General features: G+C 37.4%; 1 protein-coding gene across 1 annotated transcript in view; it reads left to right on the forward strand.

The window, feature by feature from the left end:
- Window positions 1-25562, forward strand: part of DST (dystonin) — a gene marked incomplete at its 3' end in the record, with an annotated part of 435221 nt that overhangs the window by 206816 nt on the left and 202843 nt on the right. The window contains exon 6 of the mRNA XM_019624589.1: window positions 23523-23612. Within this exon, the coding sequence (XP_019480134.1) occupies window positions 23523-23612 (90 nt within the window). The remainder of the gene's footprint in view (window positions 1-23522; window positions 23613-25562) is intronic.

Below are 25562 nucleotides of genomic sequence, written 5' to 3' on the forward strand. Positions count from 1 at the left end.
ATGGTGATGGAAAGAGAACTGACTCTGGGTGGTGAACACACAATGTGATATATAGATGATGTATTACAGAATTGTACACCTGAAACCTATGTAACTTTGCTAACCATTGTCACCCCAATAAACCTTAATTTAAAAAAATGTTACCCTTTCTAAATTATTATTTTATTTTCATTTAATATTATTTAATTGTCCCTGTTCTTTTCACCCTAGTTAAGGATCTAAAGAAAACTGTTTTGGTTGTTCCATTCCTTTGGCCAGTGAGGTGATTGAGAATTTAGTCCTGGAGTGGACTTTTCTTCAACTGGATTTTCCTTTTCACTTGATAAGTGTATATTCTGCTAACTTAGAGCAAAGCATCTTTGAAAGAAGAAGATTGTGTCCTACAGGGTTATCAGTCTGTGATGTGTAAGCCAAAGACGGGAGGCAGCAAGGGCTCAGGTAGACAGGGAGTTGTGCCCAGGCTTTGCAATTGATGATTTGTGTGACTCTAACCTTCTCAGGCCCTCACCTGTGAAATGGTGGTAATGATAGGGTAGTGCGAGGATTTAAATGAGATAATCTAAGCATAAAGCATGCTATTTTGCATATTGTAAGCACTCAGTAAATGAGAACTTAGGGTAAAAAGAGTAGATTGACTTGGATGGCTTCAGACAAAATAGTAAAGTGGATGAAAGTTGCCTTTGGTGCCTTGCTTGCCTCTCTTATCCAAATCCCTGTTCCTACCTTAAGTAGAGTCCCTTTTAGTTTATTCACTTTAGAAAAAGCTGGGGTTTGGGGTTCAGAACCTACTGAGGAGATAGATTGTTCTGTTGAGCTAATCCTTTTAGCAGTACCACCTCTCCTTCCCTGTATACCCCTCCCCCCTCATTTATGGGGCCCAAAGGCTTTTTTTACTCCTCTCTTCCCACATACTCTCCTCACAGAAAGGGAGTCAGAGAAGCCTCTGAAGATTCTGAAAGGCTGGCAGCTTTTGGTCCTCAGTTGTCATTTCACTTAGATCCTCACTGGGAGGGCCCCTTCCAAATCCTCTGGTTGGCCTTCCTCATTTAACAGAAGGGGAGACTTACCCCAGCTACTTACTGGCCGGGCTGCACCAGAAGTCATGTCCTGGGAACACAAATTGGAATGAGGGATTGTGTGAGGTTTGGCTGCCCTGCACTGTGGTAGGTTGCAGATCTGCCAGCAGGTTCCCTTTGGCTATGAGATTGTGTTTACTTTTCTCTACCTCATTGGTTCAGCTATTTGCTAATTAAACCCCATGATGTAGGAAGTTATGATTTATACAGCTATGAAAGAGCGTATAGCCAGTGCCTAGGGGATGATCCTGGCATGGTCGATTTTTAAAGGTTTAGATGACTGAGAAAGGTAAACATTGTGGAGCTTTAAAATGATTGCTTAAGTTTCTATTCTGTCCATATGTGTAAACATTGGTTCCTTAAAATATTTGCTTAGGACTTTTTTTAATGTAGTTTTCTCCAGAAAAAAAAATTGATATAGCCTTTTTTTATATGTGTCAGAGCTAAAATTGCATTTGTTTAAAGTGAACAGATTGCTCAGTTAAAACTTAGTTTTGTTGGTGAGCAGATATCTCTGGCTCTTTTCCAGATGTATTTAAATTTTAGTGTTCTGGTATTTGAATTGTTTGACTACGCCTGTCCTTAAACTGATTGTTCTGGCAAGATGTTTTCCTTTGATTCATCATTCTTTAGAGTATTTTAAAGAATAAGTTCAGCTAACATACTCAAGTCTTCTGCCTCTACAAGTCTCTTAACACACTGAGTAGACCCAATTGTTTACCTTCCAAATTATGGTAACTGGGTAAACCATTGGTGTCAGTAACATGTATTATTCTTTAGCATAATTTTCATTATTGTACCAAAACCTGAGCTGGTTGTTTTTGTACACGCCTGTGACTTCAGTTGGCTAAGTTTTACCCAGAGAATTGTTCTAAAATGGAAAATTGATATATATACTTCAAGTTATTTACAATATTTATTTATGCCCATTCTACCTAATGCATTCTATAAACTGGAGGGTCTTATATCACTATTTAGTGTTTGTGATTACTGGTCACATGCATTTCTGTCTTGTGGTCTGGAAATTAAGACAGTAGTGAGAGGGATGTCACTTAGCTTTTGTGTTGTTCTGAGGGGAAAACAAAAAAGAAGGAAACTATGTTTTGAAGCACTTTGAAGATTAGAAGATTCCTTTTTAATTGTTTACTTGGAACCCAGAATGAGAACTTGAGCCATAACCTAGAGGCTGAATTCAAAATAAGGAATAAGCAAAGGTGATAATCGATTTTTAGGAGATTGGAGTCTGAAGAAGTCCATATAATGTGCTTTTCTTGCATTGGATCTAACTGGCATTTTGTTATGAAAGTATATTCTTTCACACTGGTTAGCTATATTGTAAATTTCTTCCTTAACATTGTATAATAGAATAATTTGCCTAAATTTTAATGTATTGATACATAAATGCACTTGGAGAGGAAGAGGTCCTGGATTCCAATATTGGACCACACCCTGTTTGTTAGTAACCTGCTTGGTTACCACACGGGAGACACCCAACTGACTTAGCAATTTTGTCTCTGTTCCATCTTGTCTTTGGGAAGCTTAATTTACTCATGGCATAGGTATCCTTTGACCATGTTATAAAGTCAGTGACTTTGTGGCTCCACTGAATCAAGCACAATACTATTCTTTATTTTCTGATTTGGTGGCTGGAAGGAAATGTAAATCCCCAAGCTGAGGACACAGTGAGAACTTTTAGGGAATAGAAAAAATTTGCTCTGTTTGCTTGACCATTGCATTCTTTTTTTTTTTTAATTGGGGAATTGGGTGAGGGAACAGCGTTGGAGCATCTGGGAAGGGGAACAGACAAGTTGTTGTCCTTTGGTTCTTCAGTCTAATTGTGGAGGACGTCGTTTCACTGGCCCATGGTGGTATTGTGATCATTGCGCTCTTCCCGGCTGAGGCAGATTGGTCACCAGCCATTGGATGGTGGCTCACAGCAGCTCTCCCTGCCGGCTGCTCATGCTGGCTGCCGGCCACTCACAGTAGCTTACGGCAGCCCACTGTAGCCCTGCTGCAGCCTATGCTGTTGCCGGCGACTCACGGCAGCCCAGCTCCAGTTCAAGCTGTTGTTCACCATCTTAGCTGTAGAGGGCAGTGTCACTGGCCCATGTGGGATCCGAACCAGTGGCCATGCTGCTCAGAGCTTGCACTCCCAAGCGAACTCTTAAGCCGCTCAGCTGGCCCAACCATTGCATTCTTATCGAGTACTTTTACATCTGTGGGCATAGACAAAATAGAATTTTTGAAGCATTGACTTTATAAAGAGCTAATGAAAAATACCTCTTCTGAAAGTATAATGCAGTGTTTTGGTTCTTTAGTTAGAGTCTCTCAGAGATGGAATAGAAATGATTGGTGCATTGGTAGGAGGGTGAACTAGGTGGTATCTAAGATATTTTCCAAGACCAAGGTTATATAACCAGATGACTCTTAGATGACAAGATATGTGAAGTACTTATTAATAGGGATAGACTAGAGATTTTATGGAAATAATTTTAAACCTTAAACAGTTTTAAAAATAAAAATAGTACAAGAAACACTGTTTACCCAGATTAATCTCTGTTAACATTTACCCAGTTTGATTTTGAGGGCAAATGGTGTGTGTGTGTGTGTGTGTGTGTGTGTGTGTGTGCGCGCGCGCGCGCGCGCGTGTACATATCCATATATATGTATATACAGAGGGTGCCAAAAATGTATACAAATTTTAAGAAAGGAAAACTGTATTAAAATTGTAATACTCAATATATACCAATAAAAAAAGATGAATACAAGTCACATTTGACTTCTGCAATCACAAGAGGTGCTCAAAGTGATTATCATCAGCGTCCAGACACTTCTGATTATGGCAAACTACTGATTGAACAACGTTGTCCAACGTGTTCACTTGTATACATTTTTTTGGCACCCCTGGTAAATTATGGATACTTTTTTTACCTGAAACATTAGAGAGTAAGTTATATACATCATGGCCCTTTTCCCCTAGATACTTTAGTATGTATTTCCTAAGGCGAGGGATATTCTCTTTCATAACCACACACTTATCAACTTCATAAATTAACATTGGTATAATACTTTATTGCCCATTTTCCAGCTTTGTTGGTTGATCCTTGATATTACCTCCCACTCCCCACGTGGCAGGATCCAGTTTGGAGTCCAGTATTGCATTTAGTTGTCATGTCTCTTTAACATGCTTTAATCAGAAGGAGTTTTATAACCTTTTTACAGACTTTTATGACATGAACATTTCATAATGAGCAGGGGTTTATTTATATAGAATGGAAGATAAATTAATAGCAAAATTTATTTTGAACTTGAAGTTATTTAATGAGAAGACAAACTTTTTCTTTTTTCCTATGAGAGATGTTTAAGCAATTACAACTGATTTTAGTGTTTGTTGATAAAATAGTGATCTACCTTTTTAAACTAAGAACACCAAAGTTTTGCTCAGTAATTTCATCAAATTGTAGTTTCATCTTGTGGTCAGTTATACCTTTTCTTCTTTTTGATTTCCTTATTCTTTATTATCGTTATTGCTTCCTTCACCATCACTACCATTTATATGTACTATTGTAGATCCTGAACTAGATACATAACATTCATGATTTGATTTAATCCTTCTTTTACCAGGGAGGAAATGGAGGTTCAGGGAGTATGAGTTAATCTGTCCGGCATGAAGTGCTTAGAATGTGGCAGGGCTGACACTGGTCCTTGGTCCTTCTGACTCTATGGAAAAACTATCATACCATCACCTCATGCCACAATAGAAAGACACAGAGTTAAGGAATGATCAAAAAGAAATGAAGACAGAGAATTAGGAGGAAATAAGCAATATGCCAGGATGCATTATTGCTTTACTAAGGCCTGGTTTCTCTCAGCATTTCTCTACATACTTTAAGTCTTTGCTGTTATGGCTTGGCCTCCTTATATGGCCGTAAATTTCTATTTGCAGTCTCTTCTAATCAATATACTTTATAAGAATTTAGAGATATAGATAAAAGTATATGAAGAAGCCAAACAGCATTCCTGAAGGTCATTGCTTTAGCCGGAGAAAGGTACTAAGGCATTTTCAAAGAAGAAAAAAATTACTCTTTGACTGGTGGTGCTAACATTCTAAATTATGTTGTATAGGCCTTTACATCAGAAGAGTCTGCTTTCTGTAGTTAGGGAGATTAAAGCAAAAGACCGGTTTGTTATTTAATACTAGCCTCTAAACTGCATGGGGATGGGGCTGTGTCTGTCTTATTAAATAGTGCATCCCAGCACCGAGCAGATGCGCTGCTGTTTACCTCAGACCATACTAAGGAATATGTTGCTTAATGAATGAATGTGAAACCAAATACTGGGTCATCGGGAGAGTCATGACACATTTTTGCATTAAAACACATGGAAAAATATGTCATGACTTTGCGGACGACCCAATAAACTCCTCCCACCCCTAGTTTATGATATAGAACTATAACACTATGATGAGGAACTGAAAGGGTTGTTTTGGTAGGAGTGAGATCAAAGTTTGGAGGAAAAATAAGTTTATGACAACTTCCTGCTTTGAAAGTGGAAAAGACCTATTTCATAATAGGTACAGAGACTGAGGCCCCAAATCAAACAGGTCATGATTGGCAGGGCCAGACTTAGGATCTAGTCACCTGAATCCTTTCCACGCTCTTTCCATTACGTAACTCAGTTTCTCCATTTGCGGTTAGGTCGTGTAAAGTTTACTCACTCTCATAGACGAGATTAATTTATTTACCCACAGTTTCTAATTTGCTTTGCTGTACTTATCCACTGTTTTCATCAGTTCAGAATTTAGAAGAATATTGGCTAGAGTTAGATTCTTCTCACTTAGAAATTCTCTAATACTATATTGATAAAATTAGTAGATTTTCTGTAGTCATTGCAAGTAGGGAATGAAAAAAATTATTTTTCTTCTACCCTTGTAGGTTCTACCTTTCTAGGTTCTATAGCAACAGACAGATTAATAAGAGAAAAACATAAACATATTTAATAACATTTTTATGTGATATGGGAGACGTCATAAGGAAATGAAGACATGGTTAAACTTTAGTGCTTTTACACTTGATTTGATGACGGGTAGAGTGAACTGGGGGGAACTCAGCAAGGCCCGTTTGTTTGAATTCTTTTCAGTGTCTTTCCACCTTCAGAGATAAGGGTGCTCCTTTTCTCCAGGTTCAGGGAGGGTACCTCTCACAAGAGGATCTTATGTATGACCTGCTCCAGGGGAGGAGGTAGGGGATCGGCGTGTCCTTCCAGCACCTGCTATTTCCCAGATTTCTTCAGCTTAAAATAGTGAATGTGCCAAGGTGCCATATTTTGGGGTAGCGTGTCCTGAACCCTGTCATGAGGATGTAATTAGGTTTCTTTGAAGATACTGTCTAAGATACTTTTTTCCATAGAAGCAAATAGAAAACCCTGTTTCCAGGCCCAATTCAGAGTATGCTGTACTGCAAATCCAAGGGAGAATTCAGAAATTAGTTTTAAAGGGGGCTGACAGAGGAAGACACAAGTAGCAAAGGACGAGGAAGCCAGTAATCAGAGGGATGAGAGAGCCATGCTCTGCAGGGAGAGAATGTGGTCAAGGTGTCACAGGTAGCAATTAGTCCAGTGGGACTTGCCTAGGAGTTTGGACACTGATGCTCATTATAATATAGCATCACGTGATCTTAATATAATAGAGAAGAAATTTTGTGTTGTGAAAAAGAGAAAGAGGGGTGACTTCAAAGGGAAGCTGTCAAAGCTGGGAAAACTATTGCACAGGCCTTAAAGCGCTGAAATAAATGCCTGATGGCGCTGTCTGATTTACATTGCTGACATGTTCTGATACTGATGGTTGCTTAAAGAATTTATCCAAATTATTCAAGTACTCCTGTTTATTTTAAGCTTTCATGGAAATGTACTATCATTTTTCAAATCAAATTTAAGGAGTCCATGGCATTTATTATAAGGTCAGTTTTTGCTGCTACGTATGTAGAGAGTCCTTAGCATATGAATGGGGACTTTCGTAAGTCATTTTTAGAGGCCGGCATTTTCCTATATGGTTGCAGTATGTTATAATGCTGGTCTTGTGCTCAGGCTAGCCCACTAGATCTTATTTAGTGCATATCCTATTTTACAGATGTTAAGTCCGGAGGTCAAGGAGCCATAATACCCTCGGGGAGAAATAGCCCCTCCCCATTCCCAAGTGGGATTTGAGTTTCAGACCTCACTCTATTTCTCTGTCCATTCCTTAGACTTGCCCTCTTTTTCTTCCCCAGGTGCCTAAGGTATGTGTGTGTCCTCCTGAGACTCTCCTTTCTAGAGTTTTCATGTTCCATTTTGGATTCCCAGGGAGCTTGTCCCCAGCAGGGTCAGGAGGAAAGCCTGATGGGGACCTGATTCACTGCAGTCCGTAAATGATAGAGCACGCTAGCCATCCTGCTGGAAAAGCAATCTCTGTTGGAATATCAGACAGGTTCCAGAAGAGTCAGTTGTGGATGGAAAGGCCAGCCTGGACGGAAGCTAGTCATGTCTGGAGTCTGGCTGATTTCCTAAGCTGTTCCTACGTTTCGGAGCATCTCGCATCACTGTACTTTGGAACCCAAGGAAGGTGGTCTAGTGTGGTGTTGAAGAGCTCAGGCTATGGACTGAGCTGCTCGGACTCCTATTTCTCCAGGATATTTACTAGAGATGTGACTTTGAACCTTTCTAAGCCTTTGCTTTCTTATCTGTAAAACTGTGGTAAGAATAATGCCCTCCTTGTATCTATACCCCTTTAAGATCATCAAAAAGCTTCAGGTTTTGTCCTCCTCTCTTCCACAACAGTGGCAGTTGTGGTCCCGATGTTTGCATTTTTAATAGTGCCTATGTCATAATATTGCCTTTGTAATGAAAAGAGGAGGCTGCCTGTAATGCCCAGCTATAGTGGTTTTATAATAATATGACAGTGATGGATGTCAGTTAAATGGTGAACCCTAACTAAGGAACGTGAATTTTTCAGTCTGGCCCAGACCTACACTTAGCACCTTAATTTTTCCTCCCAATGGGTATGACAGTTTGAGGTGAGATGCTGTGAGCGTTGGCAGCTGGCTGTTTGGATTATTTGTGAGCTGTCACATCACTGGTTGAATTTAGCCTAGATAAGATAATTCACAGAGCAATAGCCCAGTAGAGCTACAACCACGACATAGCATTTCAGCCTCCTGCCTGAGCAGAAAATCTGGCATGTATGTTTTCTACAAGAGTGTCCTTCCAGTATTTTTTCAAAAAAACAAAACCCCCCAAAACCCAGACACTTTAAGATCTTCAAAAAACAATACCACTTACTGAATTTTTTGAAAGCTATTATAAAAATTTCCTTTCTTAGATTTATATATGGTTATACCAGAAAAATATAGTGTAGTGTCCTGACAAGTTGTAAAAATAGAAATTTTCCTATGGATTTATTGTCTGAGTAAATGAGTTTTAATATTACCCGTCTTTTATCTTGTAATTTGTTATTGTTCCCAAATGTTTTAAATATCTAACTTTTATTTTATATAAACCTAAAAATCTTAAGAAACCATATTTGCAGACACTTTGATTTTACTGAGCATTGTATATAATAGAGCCATTTTAATGTTTCTTATGGGTTGTTAAATTCCAGAGTTTTGTCTGGTAAATTTAATTTCTGATTAATACTTTGTTGCTGAATTCTAAAATTAATTTTCTATAGCCAATAAGAGCAAATAAAAACATTTTTCTGTCAAGGAGCTGCATTTTTCAAATCAGGTTCCCAGGAACACCAGTGTTGTGAGATGCCCTGGGGGGGAAAAAAAAAAGTTTTCAATTGCCAAAGAAGTTTGGAAAGCAGCTTTCTCTGGCTCAAGAGATTTATGGTTCACATTAGCATATCAAAGTCTGAGAACTTGGTAAAGAACCCTGTTTAATCCAATGTTCCACAAATTCACTTGGTCATGCATTCCTTTTATCAAAGAATATCTATTAACATCCCTTTTGGGAAATCCTGCAGGAGAGTTTTAAAGTGACTGCTTTTAAGGAGTTGTAATTAATTTTGTGTTAATTCCAATTACAGATTTAGACAGGGCCTAGTTAATTTGGTTGTCATTGAAGGACTGTTTTCTCACAGCCTTTCTTGTGGGTCATAGATTTTCTAATTTATGGACAACTTAATACTTTTGGTCTACTGGAGTTGTAACGGAGCTATTTTTTTCATGATCTAGAATTTGCTTACTGTAACTCCCACCCACTCATGTTGGGACAGCCCCCCAGAAGGATATGACGTATATAGCAGCTCTTAAATAGCTGAAGAAACTATTTTGTCACGTTTTAAAAACTTTCCTTGTCACACAAATACTTCCATTTCTTTTATTTCCTTTTCATGTGATAGGATCTTTATATCATGCATTTCTTTTTCTAGCATTTTTTTTTTTTTTTTAGTTTTTACATTTGAAGTTTTTAAAACTATTGAGTTGAAGGCAGAAAATGAGTTGAAGGACAGTCGACCAGGTAATCAGAGCTATACAAGAAGAGCTTGGGCAATAGTTATCAATAGTGTGATCTCAGCTCTGTTTATAATATCTACCTACCTTTCACTTCCCTACCTTTGTATGTGTTGAGCTATTACCTATTTACTTGCCTATTTACAATGGTTTTCTTTTTCCTGCATTGTAGGATAACTCCTTTGGTTTGAACTATTTTCCAGTTTTTCTACAGAGAACATGTATTACTTTTATTATCAGAAAAAATAAGATCATGTTATTTTGTAAAACCTTAGTCTTCTCTACTCTCAATTTGCTATAGCAAGGGAAAGCAATTGGATAATTCATCTCCTTTCCAGGAGAGAAGAACTGATAAGACTAAAGTGCTGCTGCCAAGGTACAGTAAAACCTTGGATTGCGAGTAACTTTGCGAGTGTTCCACAAGACGAGCAAACATTTCTATTAGGTTGGTGCAAAAATAATAGCGGTTTTTGCCATTACAAGTAATGGGAAAAACTGCTATTAGTTTTGCACCAACCTAATAATACATTTTAACTTGGTAAACAAGCGATGTCTTGCAATATGAGTAGTTTGTTTCCAGAATGAATTATGCTCGCAAACTGAGGTATTACTGTTATTTGCATTTCAACCAAGAACTCCCGGGTATTGGGGAGGGGGGCGGTCTACAAACTATCTGTGGCCTAAGGGCCAAGTCTTGCTACAGCCTGTCTTTTGGTACTTATAGCCAGCCCATGAGCTAAGATTTGTTTTTACATTTTTAAAGAATTGAAAACAAAAGAAGAATAATATTGTGGGACACCTGAAAATTATATGCAATTCAAAATTCAGTGTCCATAAATATTGGGTTGTCGGAAAAGTCATGACGCATTTTTGCGATGAAAGACATAGAAAAAATACGATGTGACTTTTCCGACAGCCCAATAAAATTGTATCGACCCCACCACTCTCATTTACTTATCAATTGTCACACCATATGAGCCTTAAAGCCAGAAATATTTACTGTTTGGCTCTTTACAGTAAAAGTTTGCCTACCTTTGTCTGAGAGGGAGGTTTTGTATGTATTTAGGGTAAAGTTTTGCGTGTATTCACTTACGTGTTGAGGAGTAGCCTTTTGTGTTTCCCTGAATCCATTCATGAAGCTGGCTTTCTTTTCCTGTATGTAAGATCAGCTATAGTTCTAGGAATACAGTTTTATATCATAGCTGCTTTTCTGAATGAGCTTCCCTCTTTCATTTATTTAACAAAATATTTGAAAAGGCCAGTTCAGTATATTGCTTTACTACTTAGGCAGAATTTTATTTCTGTGATAATCCTCTGAGTCAAGATGTGGTCGTGAAAAATATACCCATTGTAAATGCCACTTCAAGTATGAGTTCAGTAAGTAATTTTGATGTAAAGCTGAGGAAATATTTCTCAATCACGCACATTAGATCTGTTTCCTAGCTAGATAACTTGGTAATCCTTTAACTATGACTATTCCATTTGCTTTTCACCCTTTTAATAGACCACCGTTTTGGTCTAGCTTAAAGGTTTTATAGTGGCTGGCATTGCCAGCTTTTGAATCTTTATTGTATGATCTGCCCTTTTGTTTAAGTATCATTGATTATCTTTGGATCTATTCTTTAATAAATACAAATCGCTCATCCTTTTAAATGTATTTCAGTTGTGTATACTGACCCACATTAGGACGGACAGTGTAACTCCTGTCCTATAGTCTGGGCACTCTTATTAATTTTTGTTGAATTGTGATGAGTATCAACATTTCCCATGTGCACACATTGCTGCCGCTCTATCTCAAAGTGAGTGTGATTGAAATATTTTTAAGAACAGCTTTATTGAGATATATTTTGAACATGGTAAAATTCACTTGTTTTAAGTGTATAATTGAACAATTTTTAGTAAATTTATAGAATTGTGCAGCTATCAACCACAGTCTTAATTTTAGAATATTTCTATCGCCCCCAAAGGAAACCTTGTACCCGTTTGCCATTTCCCCCACTCCCTCCGGTGCTAGGCAACCACTGATAACACTTTCTATTTCAATAGAGTTGCCTTTTCTGGATATTTCATGTAAATGGAATTATATAATATTGTCTTGTGTGTTTGACTTCTACTTAGCATAATGTTTTTTGGGTTCATCCATGTTGTGGCATGTATCTTCATTCCTTTTTATTGTCAAGTAGTATTTCACTCTATAGATACATCACATTTTGTTTATCCACTTAATAGTTGATTTGCATTTGGGTTGTTTCCACATTTTTGCTATTATGAACAATGCTGCTATAAAAAAAAAGTCTTTGTATGAACATATGCTTTCATGTCTTTTGGATATTTATCTAGGAGTAGGATTGCAGGGTCATATGGTAAACCCAGTTTAACATTTTAAGAAACTGCCAAACTGTTTTCCAAAGCGGTTGCACCATATTATATTTCCACTAGCATCGTGTGAGTGTTCCAATTTCTTTAGATCCTTGCTAATACTTGTTAGTGCCTGTCTTTTTTATTTTAGCTATCGTAGTGGGTATGAAAAGCTATCTCATTGTGATTTTGCTTTGTATTTCTCAAACGATAAATGATTTTGAGCTTCTTTTTAGGTGCTTATTGGTCATTTGTGTGTCTTCTTTGGTTAACTGTCTATTTATATCTTTGCTTATTTTTAAACTAGGTTATATGCCCTCTTATTATTGGATTTTCTTTTATCACTTATGCTTTTGGTGTCATATATAAGATATATACGGCTAACCCAAGGTGACAAAGATTTATGTTTTCATCTAACAATGGTGTAGTTTTATCTCTTACATTAGGTCTCTGATCTATTTGGAGGAAAAGGTTCCCATGAATCGTTTTGCATGTAGATATTCAGTTTCCCAGCACCATTTGTTGAAGTGACGAACCTTTCTCTACCGAATTGCCTTTGTTCTTTTGTCAAAAACCAGTTGTCCATAAATGTGTGGGTTTATCTCTGTAGTCTGTATTTGTTTCATTAATCTATATGCCTAATTTTATTGAAACTATTTTGTTTTTGGGTTTATTAAGTTTTGAAATTGGATTCATTTGAACTTGTTTCTGTCAGTCATTTATCAGGCTAATATAGATGAATACGGGAGATACTTAGCAGTTTTGGCATGCAGAAATGGATGTATCACCTCTGTGCTAGCAATTCAGCAGTATTTATTTAGCTGCAACTGTGTGATAGGACATGATGCCAGGTACTATCTCTCACAGATGTCATATGGGCCCTGGGGGCAAAGACAAACTCCTTGCTAGGGAATGGCTCCATGGAATTCGTGAATCTATTTCCTGAGTTTCTTTTTCCCCCGTAATTGGGCAGGCACTCGAGGACCCACAGCTGAGGGCATGGCTAATATCACAAGCAAAGTGCAGATGACTAATGTTTTAAATATTGAAGAAACCTTCTTTGAATATCTACTGTCTGAAGGGCACTTTGCATAGCATGAGGCATTTACAACGAGAACTTAAGACAGGTCCCTGCCCTTTTAAGGGGCTTATTATGTATATCATAGGCACTTTTAAATTCTGCTGGCTACACTAATAATCAAATTAATATGAGACAGATTAGCAGGAGAAAATGACCAAGATTGTTATGTATGTATACATACAGGGGTTCCATAAGAATATGAGATCGAAAGACAGATAGGCATTTAAGGCTTATATGCCATGGAGCTCAGGAGAAGGGGTGGAAGGGGTTGTGGTTTGAGACTTGAAAGGGTGGGAAGGCAATTTGCATGGAGATAGAAAAGCATGTTTGGTAAATGTTTGCTGGGCCAGCTTTAACAATGGGCACAGAGAGGACTTTGATCAAAGGGCTTTGCTAGGTTCTTCCCTGTCTGTCACACTTAGTACTTAGTGCATATTAACTATAGTTACCTGTGATGATAGCTCCCTTCCTGGAGCAAGTCCTCTATCGAAATTCTTTTAGGCAGTTAGGGAAAGGTTTTTCCTGACTCTTTCATTTCTTAAAAAGAACCAGCTTAAAATAATATCTAAAAAAGCCATACTTGGGGGTGGCAAACTCTTCTTTCCCTCAAACGTAAAACTGTTCTATAAGGAAAATGATGATTGGTGACCTGATATAAACCAAGGAACATGGGAGTGCAGATCAGGGAAGCCTTCACAGCCTGGGTGATATTCGAGCTTGACCTTAAAGGAAAGGTAAGATTTCAATAGCCAGAGGAAGAGTTGAAACAGAACAGCATTTTGGGTAGAAGGAAGACCATGAGCGCAAGCAGAGTTTATGAGAGTTGTGATTTCAGGATGTGACCTCATCTATTCAGCCGGCATTGTTTTGAAATCCTCTTAGCCTTTGGGATGGGCAGTGGAATTCTACTGTTAGGGTGCTGGGATCCATTTGTCTTGCAGCATACCCACTGATTTGCTAGCTGTTAACCTGGCTCAATCCTATTTTTGGTGAAACGTCAGTTTAAAAGAGAGGGTGCTCAGAATAGGGGCTGGCGACAACATAACTTCTGCTTAGATTTTAGGCTTTGGTATGAGACCTAAATGTGGCCTCTCCTCTATGACTGGTCATGTTCAGCTGGGAGGACTAGCTGTTGAGCATTTGTGGTCCACAGATCTCTGCTGAGCAGACTGGAATCTGGAAATTTGGCAAAATTGTAATGTCACTGAGAAGTTATCACTTTTAAAAAATTGATAGCATCTTTGAAATATTCAATATCCCTACAGAAGGCTTGATTCTATTGCAGAGATTAATTTTAACATGTGTTAAAAGTAATTAATGGAATAAACCTGTATTTGTAATTTCATTCAAACATATCAGTTTACCAGATAGGTTTTACAGTGGTTCTGTTTTGGAAAATATAAATCATGGTACTGGGGACTTGGAGTTTCACCTGAATTTAAGGCAACAAAAAATGTTAAAAAAAAAAAAAAAAGAAACAGGGAAGAGGTGTTAAGCATTACCATGAATTCTATCTAGCAGAGGCATTCGAATCTTATCATCTGGGGTGTCTTTAAAAATAGATTCAGTGTTCACCTCCCTGTGACAGTTGTCTTAATCATAATCCTGGGTTATTGCAAAAGTTTAATGAGGGGGATACAACCAATTAGTCTCAGTTGTTTTACCTGTAAGGACTTGAAGAAATGGGCTTATGTTTAAAGAAGACCGAATTAGTTTTACATATAAAATATTAGAGTATTATAAAGGCCTTAAAACTATGAAATATGAAATATGCTACTAAGAGATTCCACAGATTTTTCCTCAATCCTTTTTTTATTTTTATTTTTTTATTTTTAAAAGATTTTTATTGGGGAATTGGGGGACGGGGAACAGACAAGTTGCTGTCCTTCTGTTCTTCAGTCTAGTTGTGGAGGACGTTGCCTCATTGGCCCAAGTTGGCACCATCATTGCGCTCTTCCTGGGCGAGGCAGATCAGTCACTGGCCTCTGGATGGCTGCTCACGCTGGCTGCTGGCCGCTCACGCTGGCTGCTGGCTACACACAGCAGCCCATGGCAACCCACTGCCACAGGGGCTACAGCCTATGCCGCCACCAGCGACCCACGGCAGCCCAGCTCCAGGTAGAGCTGTTGTTCAGCATCTTAGCTGTAGAGGGCAGTGTCACTGGCCCTCATATGTGGGATCTGAACCGGGGCCCCCTGGCGTCCCAAGCCCGCTCTTAACCAACGTGCCGCCCTGCCGGCCCTTTCCTCAATCCTTAAAAAGAGATGAAGCAACCACTTGTGTTATCCCTGCCCTTGGTCGTGTCTTTTCCTGGCAGATAACGCTCTGAAAGGGACACCAGGAAGTGCCCATAATGGTGTGACTAGAAGATATCCGTACAGGCTAGCTCCATCTCTCCTGGCATCTTATCCACAGGCGGATTTTGCTACTTGCCCAGCACTCTCCCCTCTCTATGAGGACCTTGCTTCCTCCCCAACCTAGGAGCCTGACTCATCATATTATAACCATTCTAGCTGTGCTAGACATCATCCCTGAAGTAGATGAAGTTACTTTTTGAGGGCTTAGTTGGTTATTTGACTTTTTTGTATGCATTGAGAGTGTAGCTGTTTTTATGCCCCTATGTTGTACAAGGTACTTTAAATGGTGCCAGAAGGCGAGAGGGTAGTTCTCATTTGGGGCAAGTATCCACTTAATTGTTGAATCACTGTGTAACAGAGTAGGCATTGACAGCCCAAAGGAGATGATTCAGCTCAGAAGTATTCAGTAAGCATTTGGCATAACCAGCACTTTAATCAGAATTGCAAAGTAGTTGAAGTTGGTATTTGTCACTTCTGTATCCTTTTCCTGGACTCTTTCACCCCACTCACCAGCTGCCTAGGGTCTTCCCACTACCTTGTCAATGTCAAAAGCTCTTACTCTGGAATCCTACCACACTCTTAAACCGCAGTGTGTCGTCACACCTCCCCCTGCCCAAGTTATTCCCTCTTATTGCCAACCATGATTGTAAGGTTTCTTTGAAATGGGTGATAGGTAGGTGTTAAGAAGGAAATTATTCTGATAAAGTGACCTGGCATTAAGGGGCAAATAACTGATAAGTTGTTCTTTTTCTGGAGCTGTCTTTATTTTTATATAGGAACTAAATGTATTTACCTGGATGCATCTCTAATTTATAATTAATCTGAGCCTCACTTATGACATTGGTGTGACCTTACTGGAGAGTCACTTGTGGGGATTTATTGAGGAAATACGCATATTTTTTTAACTAGTTGGGAATTTTGGTCATGACTATAAATAAAACCCATGAAAAATTCTTCAAAATAATTTTACATTTTTATTGAAACATATGCACAATTCTTTTTCAAAAATTTTTTTTTTTAGTAAGAAATAGAATTTGAAAATGCAGTGGAAACTGTTTAAAATGTCGAGGGTAAAAGGTGGGACTTTGATGCTGTAGGTATATATTATCTATGTCAATCAGACTTATTTTATGTTTAGTTGTGTTTTTTAGGCCTTTGCACAAATGAACTCATGTATGCAAGTGTGTAGTACTTAGCTATTATAATAGTATTTAGTTGTCATTATATGTCTTGGTATATTTATTATAATTTATATATATTGTAGTAACATATTTATACCTATACCAAAATTTAGTTTAACTGACTAGTTTATTAACTATTCCTTATGTGTTAAGTTATTATAACCCCACTTTCCCCAGCTTTTTCTTTGTTGCCCAAATTGTGAGAAGGTGAGAGGAATGAGAAAGAGGTGAGCATAAAAATGCTAGTAGTTATTGGTTCCTCCTCTTTTCATTATGCTATTACTGAAAACTGCTCTTGATGGAGTAGCATTTACCATGCTCTTTTGAAGTGATAAATAGTTTAAAGATTTATATAAGTAATGAGCTAGGAGGATATTTGAAGAACCTTTAAAAGGTGAGACCCATACCCTCCTACCATTTACCACTGGGTTTTGCCCTCAGGGACAGAATCCTGGACAGAAACATCCTTCAGCACCTAAAATCTCCCTCACCTTCTAATTTTTAAAGACTACATGGAATGGATATTGCTGGTTTTTATAAACCAGTGGCCATTTGGTTGACATTGTAGTATGGAGGTTGTCCAGAACACATCTTTAATAGAAATTAACTCCAAAACACAGTGGGCAGATACAAAAAAATCAATTTGCAAAGTAGTTAATGTCTGAATTTTTCTTTCAGTTGCCTTACCTATAATTGCTCAGCACCAAGAGCTATACATCTCTGCAAGAGATAAAAGATCTATATGCTGAGGGAAAAATGTGCAAAAATCGATTTTTGTCTGTCTCCCTATTGACAAAAGAGAGGAGCTGGAAGGAAAGGTAGAGGACTCAAACCCAAACCAAACCACAACTAATCACCCCAAACCCCAAACAAATTATTACAGAAAAGAGGAACATGTTTAAATTGTTTTAAAAAACTGAAATAGCCTTTTAATAAGGTTCCTGTTGATGTCAATGGTGAAACTGGACAGAAGAGAATATAAAATATGCTGAGTTGAAACTGTGATGAAAATGCTCCCCAAATAAAAAAAAAATAAAGTTTTATCAGTAATTAAATGCTTTTATTTTATTCAACTACATATAGTTCCATATTGTGGTAATAGACTAAAAAATACCTTTTAAAAAATTGATTGTAAAAGAAACAAAAACTCACAGACACAGACAATTGTTTAGTGTAGTTACCAGAGGGTAAAGGGGAAGGGGGGTGGTAGATGAGGGTAAAACGGACCAAATACAGTAAAACCTTGGATTGTGAGTAATGTGGTTTGCAAGTGTTCTGCAAGACGAGCAAACATTTCTAATACATTTTAATGTGGTAAATGAGCAATGTCTTGCAATACAAGTAGTTTGTTTCTGGAACGAATTATGCTCGCAAACCAAGGCATTACTGTATATGGTGATGGAAGGAGAACTGACTCTGGGTGGTGAACACACAAAGTGATATATAGATAATGTATATGTAACTTTACTTACATGTCACCCCAATAAACTTTAATGAAAAAAAATATAATTGTAGAATGCTCGGTTAGCTCAGGTGGTTAGAGTGCAGTGCTCATAACACCAAGGTTGCCAGTTCGATTCCCACATGTGCCATGGAGCTGTGCCCTCCATAACTAGATTGAAGACAACTACTTGACTTGGAGCTGATGGGTCCTGGAAAAATACACTGTTCCCCGGTAAAATTTCTTAAAACAACAACAAAAAAATTATTGTAGATTGTCAACCTGAAAGTTTAAAAGAGAAATCTTTGTCAAAGAACTAATTGGGTCCATATGAAGTACACAGATTATTTGCACTGCCTAGTGCCAACACTGATTTGTTTCAAACTCTTCATTATTTTATTCATTAATACCTTAAGATGTATGACAAATATCTTTTCAGTTGAAAAAAAAGTAAAGGAGATCAATTATATATGGCCTTAATGAGGACTAATATTGCTTAAAAAAAGCTATGACTATCTTTTTATTACATCCCATAAGGATGTTTCCCCATTATACTTACCTGTACCAGTATCGAATTTATGGTAATTTAGGTGGAATCTGAGCTGTAGTTTTATTCTTTTACAACTTTTAAAGAAGTAGTACTAAGTTTATAATAAACAAAACTGTTCAGATAAGGCAGCTACCTAAGAGAATGCATTGTTTGTAACCATTTATGTATATTTTAAAAGCATCCATTGACTTATCAATAATCGATATGGTAATATATTGATAGATTACTTTTATTTATTTTTTGAAGTAAGACTTCTAAGGAAGTCTCCCAGAAGAACCTGGTAACTTATTTTTCATAAATTATTTGTTTGAGTAAAAATAAAAATTGCATTGAAAATTATTTTAATTCATAGCTTTCACTGAAGCTGATTATTCCCCTTCTTTACCCAATTTGTACAAGGCAGTGAGGTGATCTCATTTGGGACAAGCCTTCTTTTATTAATGTTCCTTTCTAAAGATAGCGGTTGTTTTCTAGAATACTGTATCCTTTGTATGCAGGACTTCTTTAAGAGAGGACTGTGAATCCCTCCTGATATTTTGCTGCTGTGCTGGGATTGTGCGTTTTACCCAAGGTTCACGGATTGAGTGTTCTCTCTAGTTTGCTTTTTCCTGAGGGACCTTTTCTCCACAATTGCATACAGATTGGGCCCGAGGTGGTTTTATTGTGATTTGGGTTTGTTCAAGATAATAGCTTACAAGAAAGCTTTTATATTGGTCAGAGACGCTGTGTTGTCATTCTGCTTAGAAGCCTTCACTGATTCTCTTTGCTTAGGAAAAGTCTAAGCTTTTTAAAGGGGCATGTAAAGCCGCCATGTCTCCCTGCCCACCTTTCCTACCTCGCCTTCCACCGCCTGTTTTACTGATTTCATGGACTGCTTTCCTTCCTTGGAACTCACCATACACTTGCATACATCCTGGCCTTTTTCCTTTGTTCTTGTTCTTCCCGTCTCCTGGAACACTCCCATATCTTAGCTGGGAGGACTTAGACTCCAGATTTGGTGGAAGCACCTCAGAGCTTCCTGAGCTAACTCTGAGGATATTTACTGTATACTGAAATTTTCTCTCTAAATTTCTACCATCTCAGACCACAGGCCTCAAGAGGTGGCATTCTCTTGTTATTCACTTTGTACTTTTAGAAGTTAAATGGTTCCCTGACATATAGTGGGTGCTCAATAAATATGTAGTGACCTAATTGAACTGCAGCTACATGGTAACAATGTGTTTAAATGTGGAAAGTAGAATTTTTGTGGAGTCAGTCTCGATTAACATCAATCACTATAAAGTCAGACTTTTGGAAAAGGCAGTTTTAAACAATAAATAAGTAGCTAGACCAAGGATCGGCAAATTTGAGACGGAAGAGCCAATCCTGTCTCCCAAAACAATTTGAAAATTATTCGAGAGTCATTAAACAAATGAAATCACCATTCTGTGAGTAATATCCTTTAAAACTTTTATAAATGAAACTATGATAGTTTTATTTTCATTTTCACTTCAGAGCCACATGTACGTACCCAAAGAGCTGCATGTGGCTCGTGAGCCGCAGTTTGCCGACCCTTGAGCTAGACAATGATTTTATCTTCAAAGTTGAATTTGATTTATCCCACTTAAAACCAAACAATTATAAATTTACAAAATACTATGTTTAGAGTAGTGTTTTTTGTTTATATCAGTTAAGCCATTTAGATAATACACGGCTTAATAGATATGGCATAATCTATATTCTCTCTCAAAAATAAACTTGAAATATGTATTACCTGTAGTCATCATCACCAGCATCTTGATTAGAATCTCTCCCCACCCTGCAAACCTTCCCCCACCATTGGTTTCTACTTACTTAATTTTCCTTCCTTAGGATACTCTTTTTAAGCAAAAGATTAGTGCCCTCTAGGGGTGAACTGCAGGTGCAATGCAATACACAATTTAAAAAGCACTGCAAAATTCTGGGAGAACTGTATGAAATATAGAAAATGATGTTTTACCCTTATTAGGTAATTCATGTTATATAATTGAATCCCAGAGTGTCTCTAAGTGCTTTTACTTTCCTCATCACTTCTTCTAGCACTATTTATTCTGACAGTTTTTTGTTCCACAGGGAAAAAAATATCCAAAATGAGAAGAAAGACCGTTTTATTAAAAAAAGTGAAAACGGAAGGTTACGACTATTGGCAGTTAGTATGGTTATTTGTGAAGGAAAGTTACCATACCAGATGTCTATGACTCAGACTTAGGATAAAATAAACAGCGTTTCTGTGTCAGTTTAACTATTTAATTCCTTCTCATCTTTCCCCTAAATTGATCACTTGCTCAGACATTTCTCCAGAACCCCAATTTTTTCCTCTGTTTATTCACTACCACTCTTTCCCCATAATGTTGATTTATAATTTTTAATTAACATTCTTGTTTATCTCATTATTTTGTGGTGAGGAAAATAAGCCAAGAATTCAAAAGGTCTTAGTACAGGGTCAGGTACTTAGTATTAACTTACCGTGTGTGTATTTTTGTTTATCCTTGTTAATCATGGTGACATTTGTTTTTCATAGAATAATAAAGATGATAATATCTTACATTTATGGAGGCTTTTCATATACAGTATTTCTGTGGACCCTCAGAATAATCACCTGAGACAATAAAAGTAGGCAGTATTACCTGACAACTGTGCCTCAGGATATTTTCAGGCATTACAGAAATTTGTGTCTTTTTACATTTTCTTCTAAAATTCTTAAGAAATTAGGTCACAAGTCCTAAGAGCAGCTTTCCATTTTACATATTTCTTTCTTTTTTTTTTTAATTAAAGTTTATTGGGGTGACAACTGTTAGTAAAGTTACATAGGTTTCAGGTGTGCAATTCTGTAATACATCATCTATATTATCACATTGTGTGTTCACCACCCAGAGTCAGCTCGCCATCCATCACCATATATTTGATCCCTTTTATCCTCATGTACCACCCTCCTCCTCCCTTACCCTCTGGCAACCGCTAAACTATTGTCTATCAGCTTTGTTTCTTCATTTGTCTTGTTCCTTTGTTGGTTTGAGTTTTATATACCACATATCAGTGAAATCATAGTTCTCGACTTTTTCTGTCAGACTTATTTTGCTTAGTTTTATAATCTCAGGATCCATCCATGTTGTCGCAAATGGCGCTATTTCATCTTTTCTTATGGCAGAATATTATTCTATTGGGTATATAGACCACAACTTCTTTATCCACATCATCTATTGAAGAACACTGGTTGTTTCCATGTCTTGGCCACCGTAAATAAAACTGTAATGAACATCGAAGCACATATATCTTTACAGATAAATGTTTTAATTTTTTTTGGGTAGATACCAAGAGAGGGATTGCTGGGTCATATAGTCATTCTATTTTTAATTTTTTGAGGAACCTCACACTGCCTTCCATAGCGGCTGCACCAATCTGCCTTCCCGCCAACAGCATATGAGGGTCCCTTTTTCTCCACAGCATCTCCAACAGAGATTTTTGCAAACAATGCCTCCGATAAGCGGCTAATATCCAAAATATATAAGGAACTCATACAACTCAACAACAAAAAAACAAACAATCCAATTAAAAAATAGGCAGAGGACCTGAAGAGGCATTTCTCCAAAGAGGACATACACATGGCCAATAGACATGAAAAAAAGCTCAACATCACTAATCATCAGAGAAATATAAGTAAAAACCACAATGAGATATTACCTCACACCAGTTGGAACGGCTATCATCAACGTATTTTCTTTTAAGTTAACATACTGGTTTTTAAAAAGATAACTTTACTCGTATTTTCATATCATAGAAACTTGTGTTCTGTAGTTTGAACAAAGGCCTTCTGTTTTCAGATTTTCGTTTGGCAGATGAGAAAATTGAGGCCTGGAGAATATAGGCAGCTGGCACTAGTTTATGGGACCCAAGGCAGAAGTAAGACTAAAATGCAGGTCTCCTAACTCTTTTCCCCTTATAACACGTTTTCTCTTTTTCTAAGTTGGTTTTGAAGGCATGATATTATTATTTCCATTTCATAAACATGCCTAATTTATTTTGCCTTTACTGTTTCATAAATATGGAGAAAAATGGCACCTAGTTTTGGAAAGTTTCGCTGATGTAGGCGGCTTAGTGAAGCCTGGCAAAGCAAGTTGTGAAATTGCCTTCCTATGAAATAAGTGTTCAGAATCACACCCTGTCTTTAACTGTCCTGGAGTGAGAAGGACATAGGAAGTGAGAGAAGGAGGGAAGTGTGGCTCTGGCGAGATGTGGATGGGTATAGTGTGTGGGTACAGTAGGCCAAGCATTTACAGGGTTGATCCCTACTTGGCAGACTGGACAGAGGTTTTGGAAAATCTTTGGTTGTTTGAGCTCTAAAATCAGAGCTTAAATCAGGCCTGTGGAATGGAGGAAGAAGCTATTATAGGTTTTGGATTAACCTGGTGCTAGTGATAACGTGGTTATGAGAGGAAGGTTTGGACAGAGGTGTTCTATCCTCATCTATGTGAATTTTTAAAAAAAACTTTTTATTTTGAAATAATTATAGATTCACAGGAATTTTCAAAAATAGTACATAGAGTCTCATGTACCCTTTGTCCAGCTTACATCTGTGGATTTTTAAAGTGTGGAGTGTGTGCTTCTGGCATCCTGGATCGTGTGGCCCAGAGAGTGGGAAGACCAATGCGGGGATCAAAAGTCACCCCTGTTACTAAGGTGAATCTGGTTGCTGTATCAGGATTCACGATGAAAGTCAGGGTATTCCTGTATTTTAAAAATTGCAACTCCATGAGTTATTTTATTGGTTATTAACCTGACATTTACATTTTTAGTGTTTAGTTTTTAAATTTAAATTTTGCTTTAAGTAGTGAGACAATAACAATTTTAAAAATCACTATATAAATGAACACCATATAAGGAATGTTTTCTGTTTTGCCTCTTTCTTGTTTGAGTATTAAGGATGGTTCTGGGCTCTAGAACCAAAAGTTAAATTGCTTTTCTCTGTTTAGGTTCGAAAACATGTGAATGATCTCTATGAAGACTTAAGGGATGGACACAACTTGATCTCTCTTTTAGAGGTTCTTTCGGGAGACACCTTGGTAAGTTTGAAACTTCTTAATTTCTTTTGAAGAATGTGTAATCCTCTCTGCCTATAACTAGTATGTTTTCAGCATAGACTGGACTTTTACAATATTCATCTTTTGAGCTGTAAATTCTGCCTGAAAAAAAAAAAAAGAGTTCTGGTTAGACTTTAAAGCATTTTCAGACTTCCAGTGATGTGAATTGAGGAGATTGAAGCACTTTGATTACCTTGCTTATATAATCAGTTCTATAATTCAAATACTATTTTTGTTCTTGCTTCTTTTTTTACCTTTGAGTTTTTTTTGTTTTTTGCTTAGCAGAAGTTGGATGCATACTATAACCACATATTAAAAGACTCACAAATAGCAAGGAAATAAACATCGCTTTCTGAAAAATGGTCTAACCCCCTCCGCCAGTGTCATTTCCTTTCTATGTGAACATTACTTCCCCTTCTTGGTTACCTGTTCTCCTCCATTATGTTCTGTTCATGCTCTCGTTTTCATTTCTGGTCTGTCTTGTGTCTTTGCTGTCCTATCTTCTGTCTGTTATATTCATTAGCCAAGGGAGCGAGATTTTTTGAAGACCTTACGATTGGTGAGTGCCACAGAAGCATGCGAATATGAACAGCATGAGGATGTGAAGGATGAGGATAAGGGGGTAGGTGTCTGCCCCCGTAACTCGACTAACCTAGCCGTTACAGTGCGGTGAGCGCTAACGTGACAGAAAAGTAACACATGGGTTTGGGCTCCTTTTTAGAAAACTATAGAAAGGACCAAAACCCCCAGTGAGGTGGATGTGTGTGTACCAAGAAGTTGACCAAAGGAAATATTTTCTCTTTAAATTTTATTTCTAGGTTACTGTGCACTGCACTGCATGGTAACTGAACATATGCACTTAAATGATAACATGGCATTTTAGCTAAAGAATTCTGTACATTTTATATAGTGACGAACATCTTGACAACTAGCCTGCTAATTTTTATGCAGATTTATTCTACTTCTGGAATTTGTATTTCAAACATGGCACCTATTTATGGCTTTATTTGAAGGAACTTGTGGAAATTTATTTAATATTTAAGTTTATGCTTTAAATATACCTATTGGCAATAGGTATTTCATGGACATTCTTTACCTATCTGCTATGTCTCATTTTATATAAAGAAAGGTTCGGGGAGGTTTTAAAATCTAGATTCCTGACAGAACTCACAGAGCTGTTTCATCTCTGTGACACTTAGTTGACCAGCCCACTTTTGCAAGATAGATGTGCTTCTTTTGTCATCTACATCCCTTCGTGCCCCCTGATTTCATACGAGATTTTGTTTTTTTTTGATCCACTGGGTGATTTCATCAATATTATTTCTACCTGTAGTATGGAACCTATTATATTTTCCCATTCCGTAGTCTGCTATCTGTTTTATTATGGTGCCTTTGGCTTCAGCAACCTATTCATATCTGAGAAGCTAAGCTGTCAGTTTTCTCCCCCCCCCCCCCCCCCCCGGAAGATTTTATGTGGTAAATTTCAGCTTCATTCTTTGTATTTTTGTTAAGCATTCTTTTCAGCTCTGGTTCCTTATATTTTCCTTCTGCTAACGTAACTTTTCTAAAGGGAAACAGTGTCAAGGAAAAGAATTATGATTTGTCAGTTTTCTTGCGACAGCAAATAATCATGTCCACCCCCAAATAGTATACAACTAGGATAGAGTCCAATCGATTTTGTGAAAAAGCTAAAATAAAATAAAGAGGAAATATATTACTTTAATTGCTTTTTCTCTTCCTCTATCACGGCTAAGTAAAACTCCACTGTCTTTCTTCTTCTTGGTGATTTTTATACTAACTGCATGCTACTTTACTTCATTTTCATTTACATGCCATACTTATATAATTATAAAAACCCTCTTGATAATAGTTAGAGTTTATTAAGAAGGTAAAATGGAGAAGGGTATTTAATTCTTTTTGTGTATCCCTAGC

This window comes from Hipposideros armiger, unplaced genomic scaffold, assembly GCF_001890085.2.
Source record: "Hipposideros armiger isolate ML-2016 unplaced genomic scaffold, ASM189008v1 scaffold_595, whole genome shotgun sequence".
In the NCBI taxonomy this organism is placed as follows: Eukaryota; Metazoa; Chordata; class Mammalia; order Chiroptera; family Hipposideridae; genus Hipposideros; species Hipposideros armiger.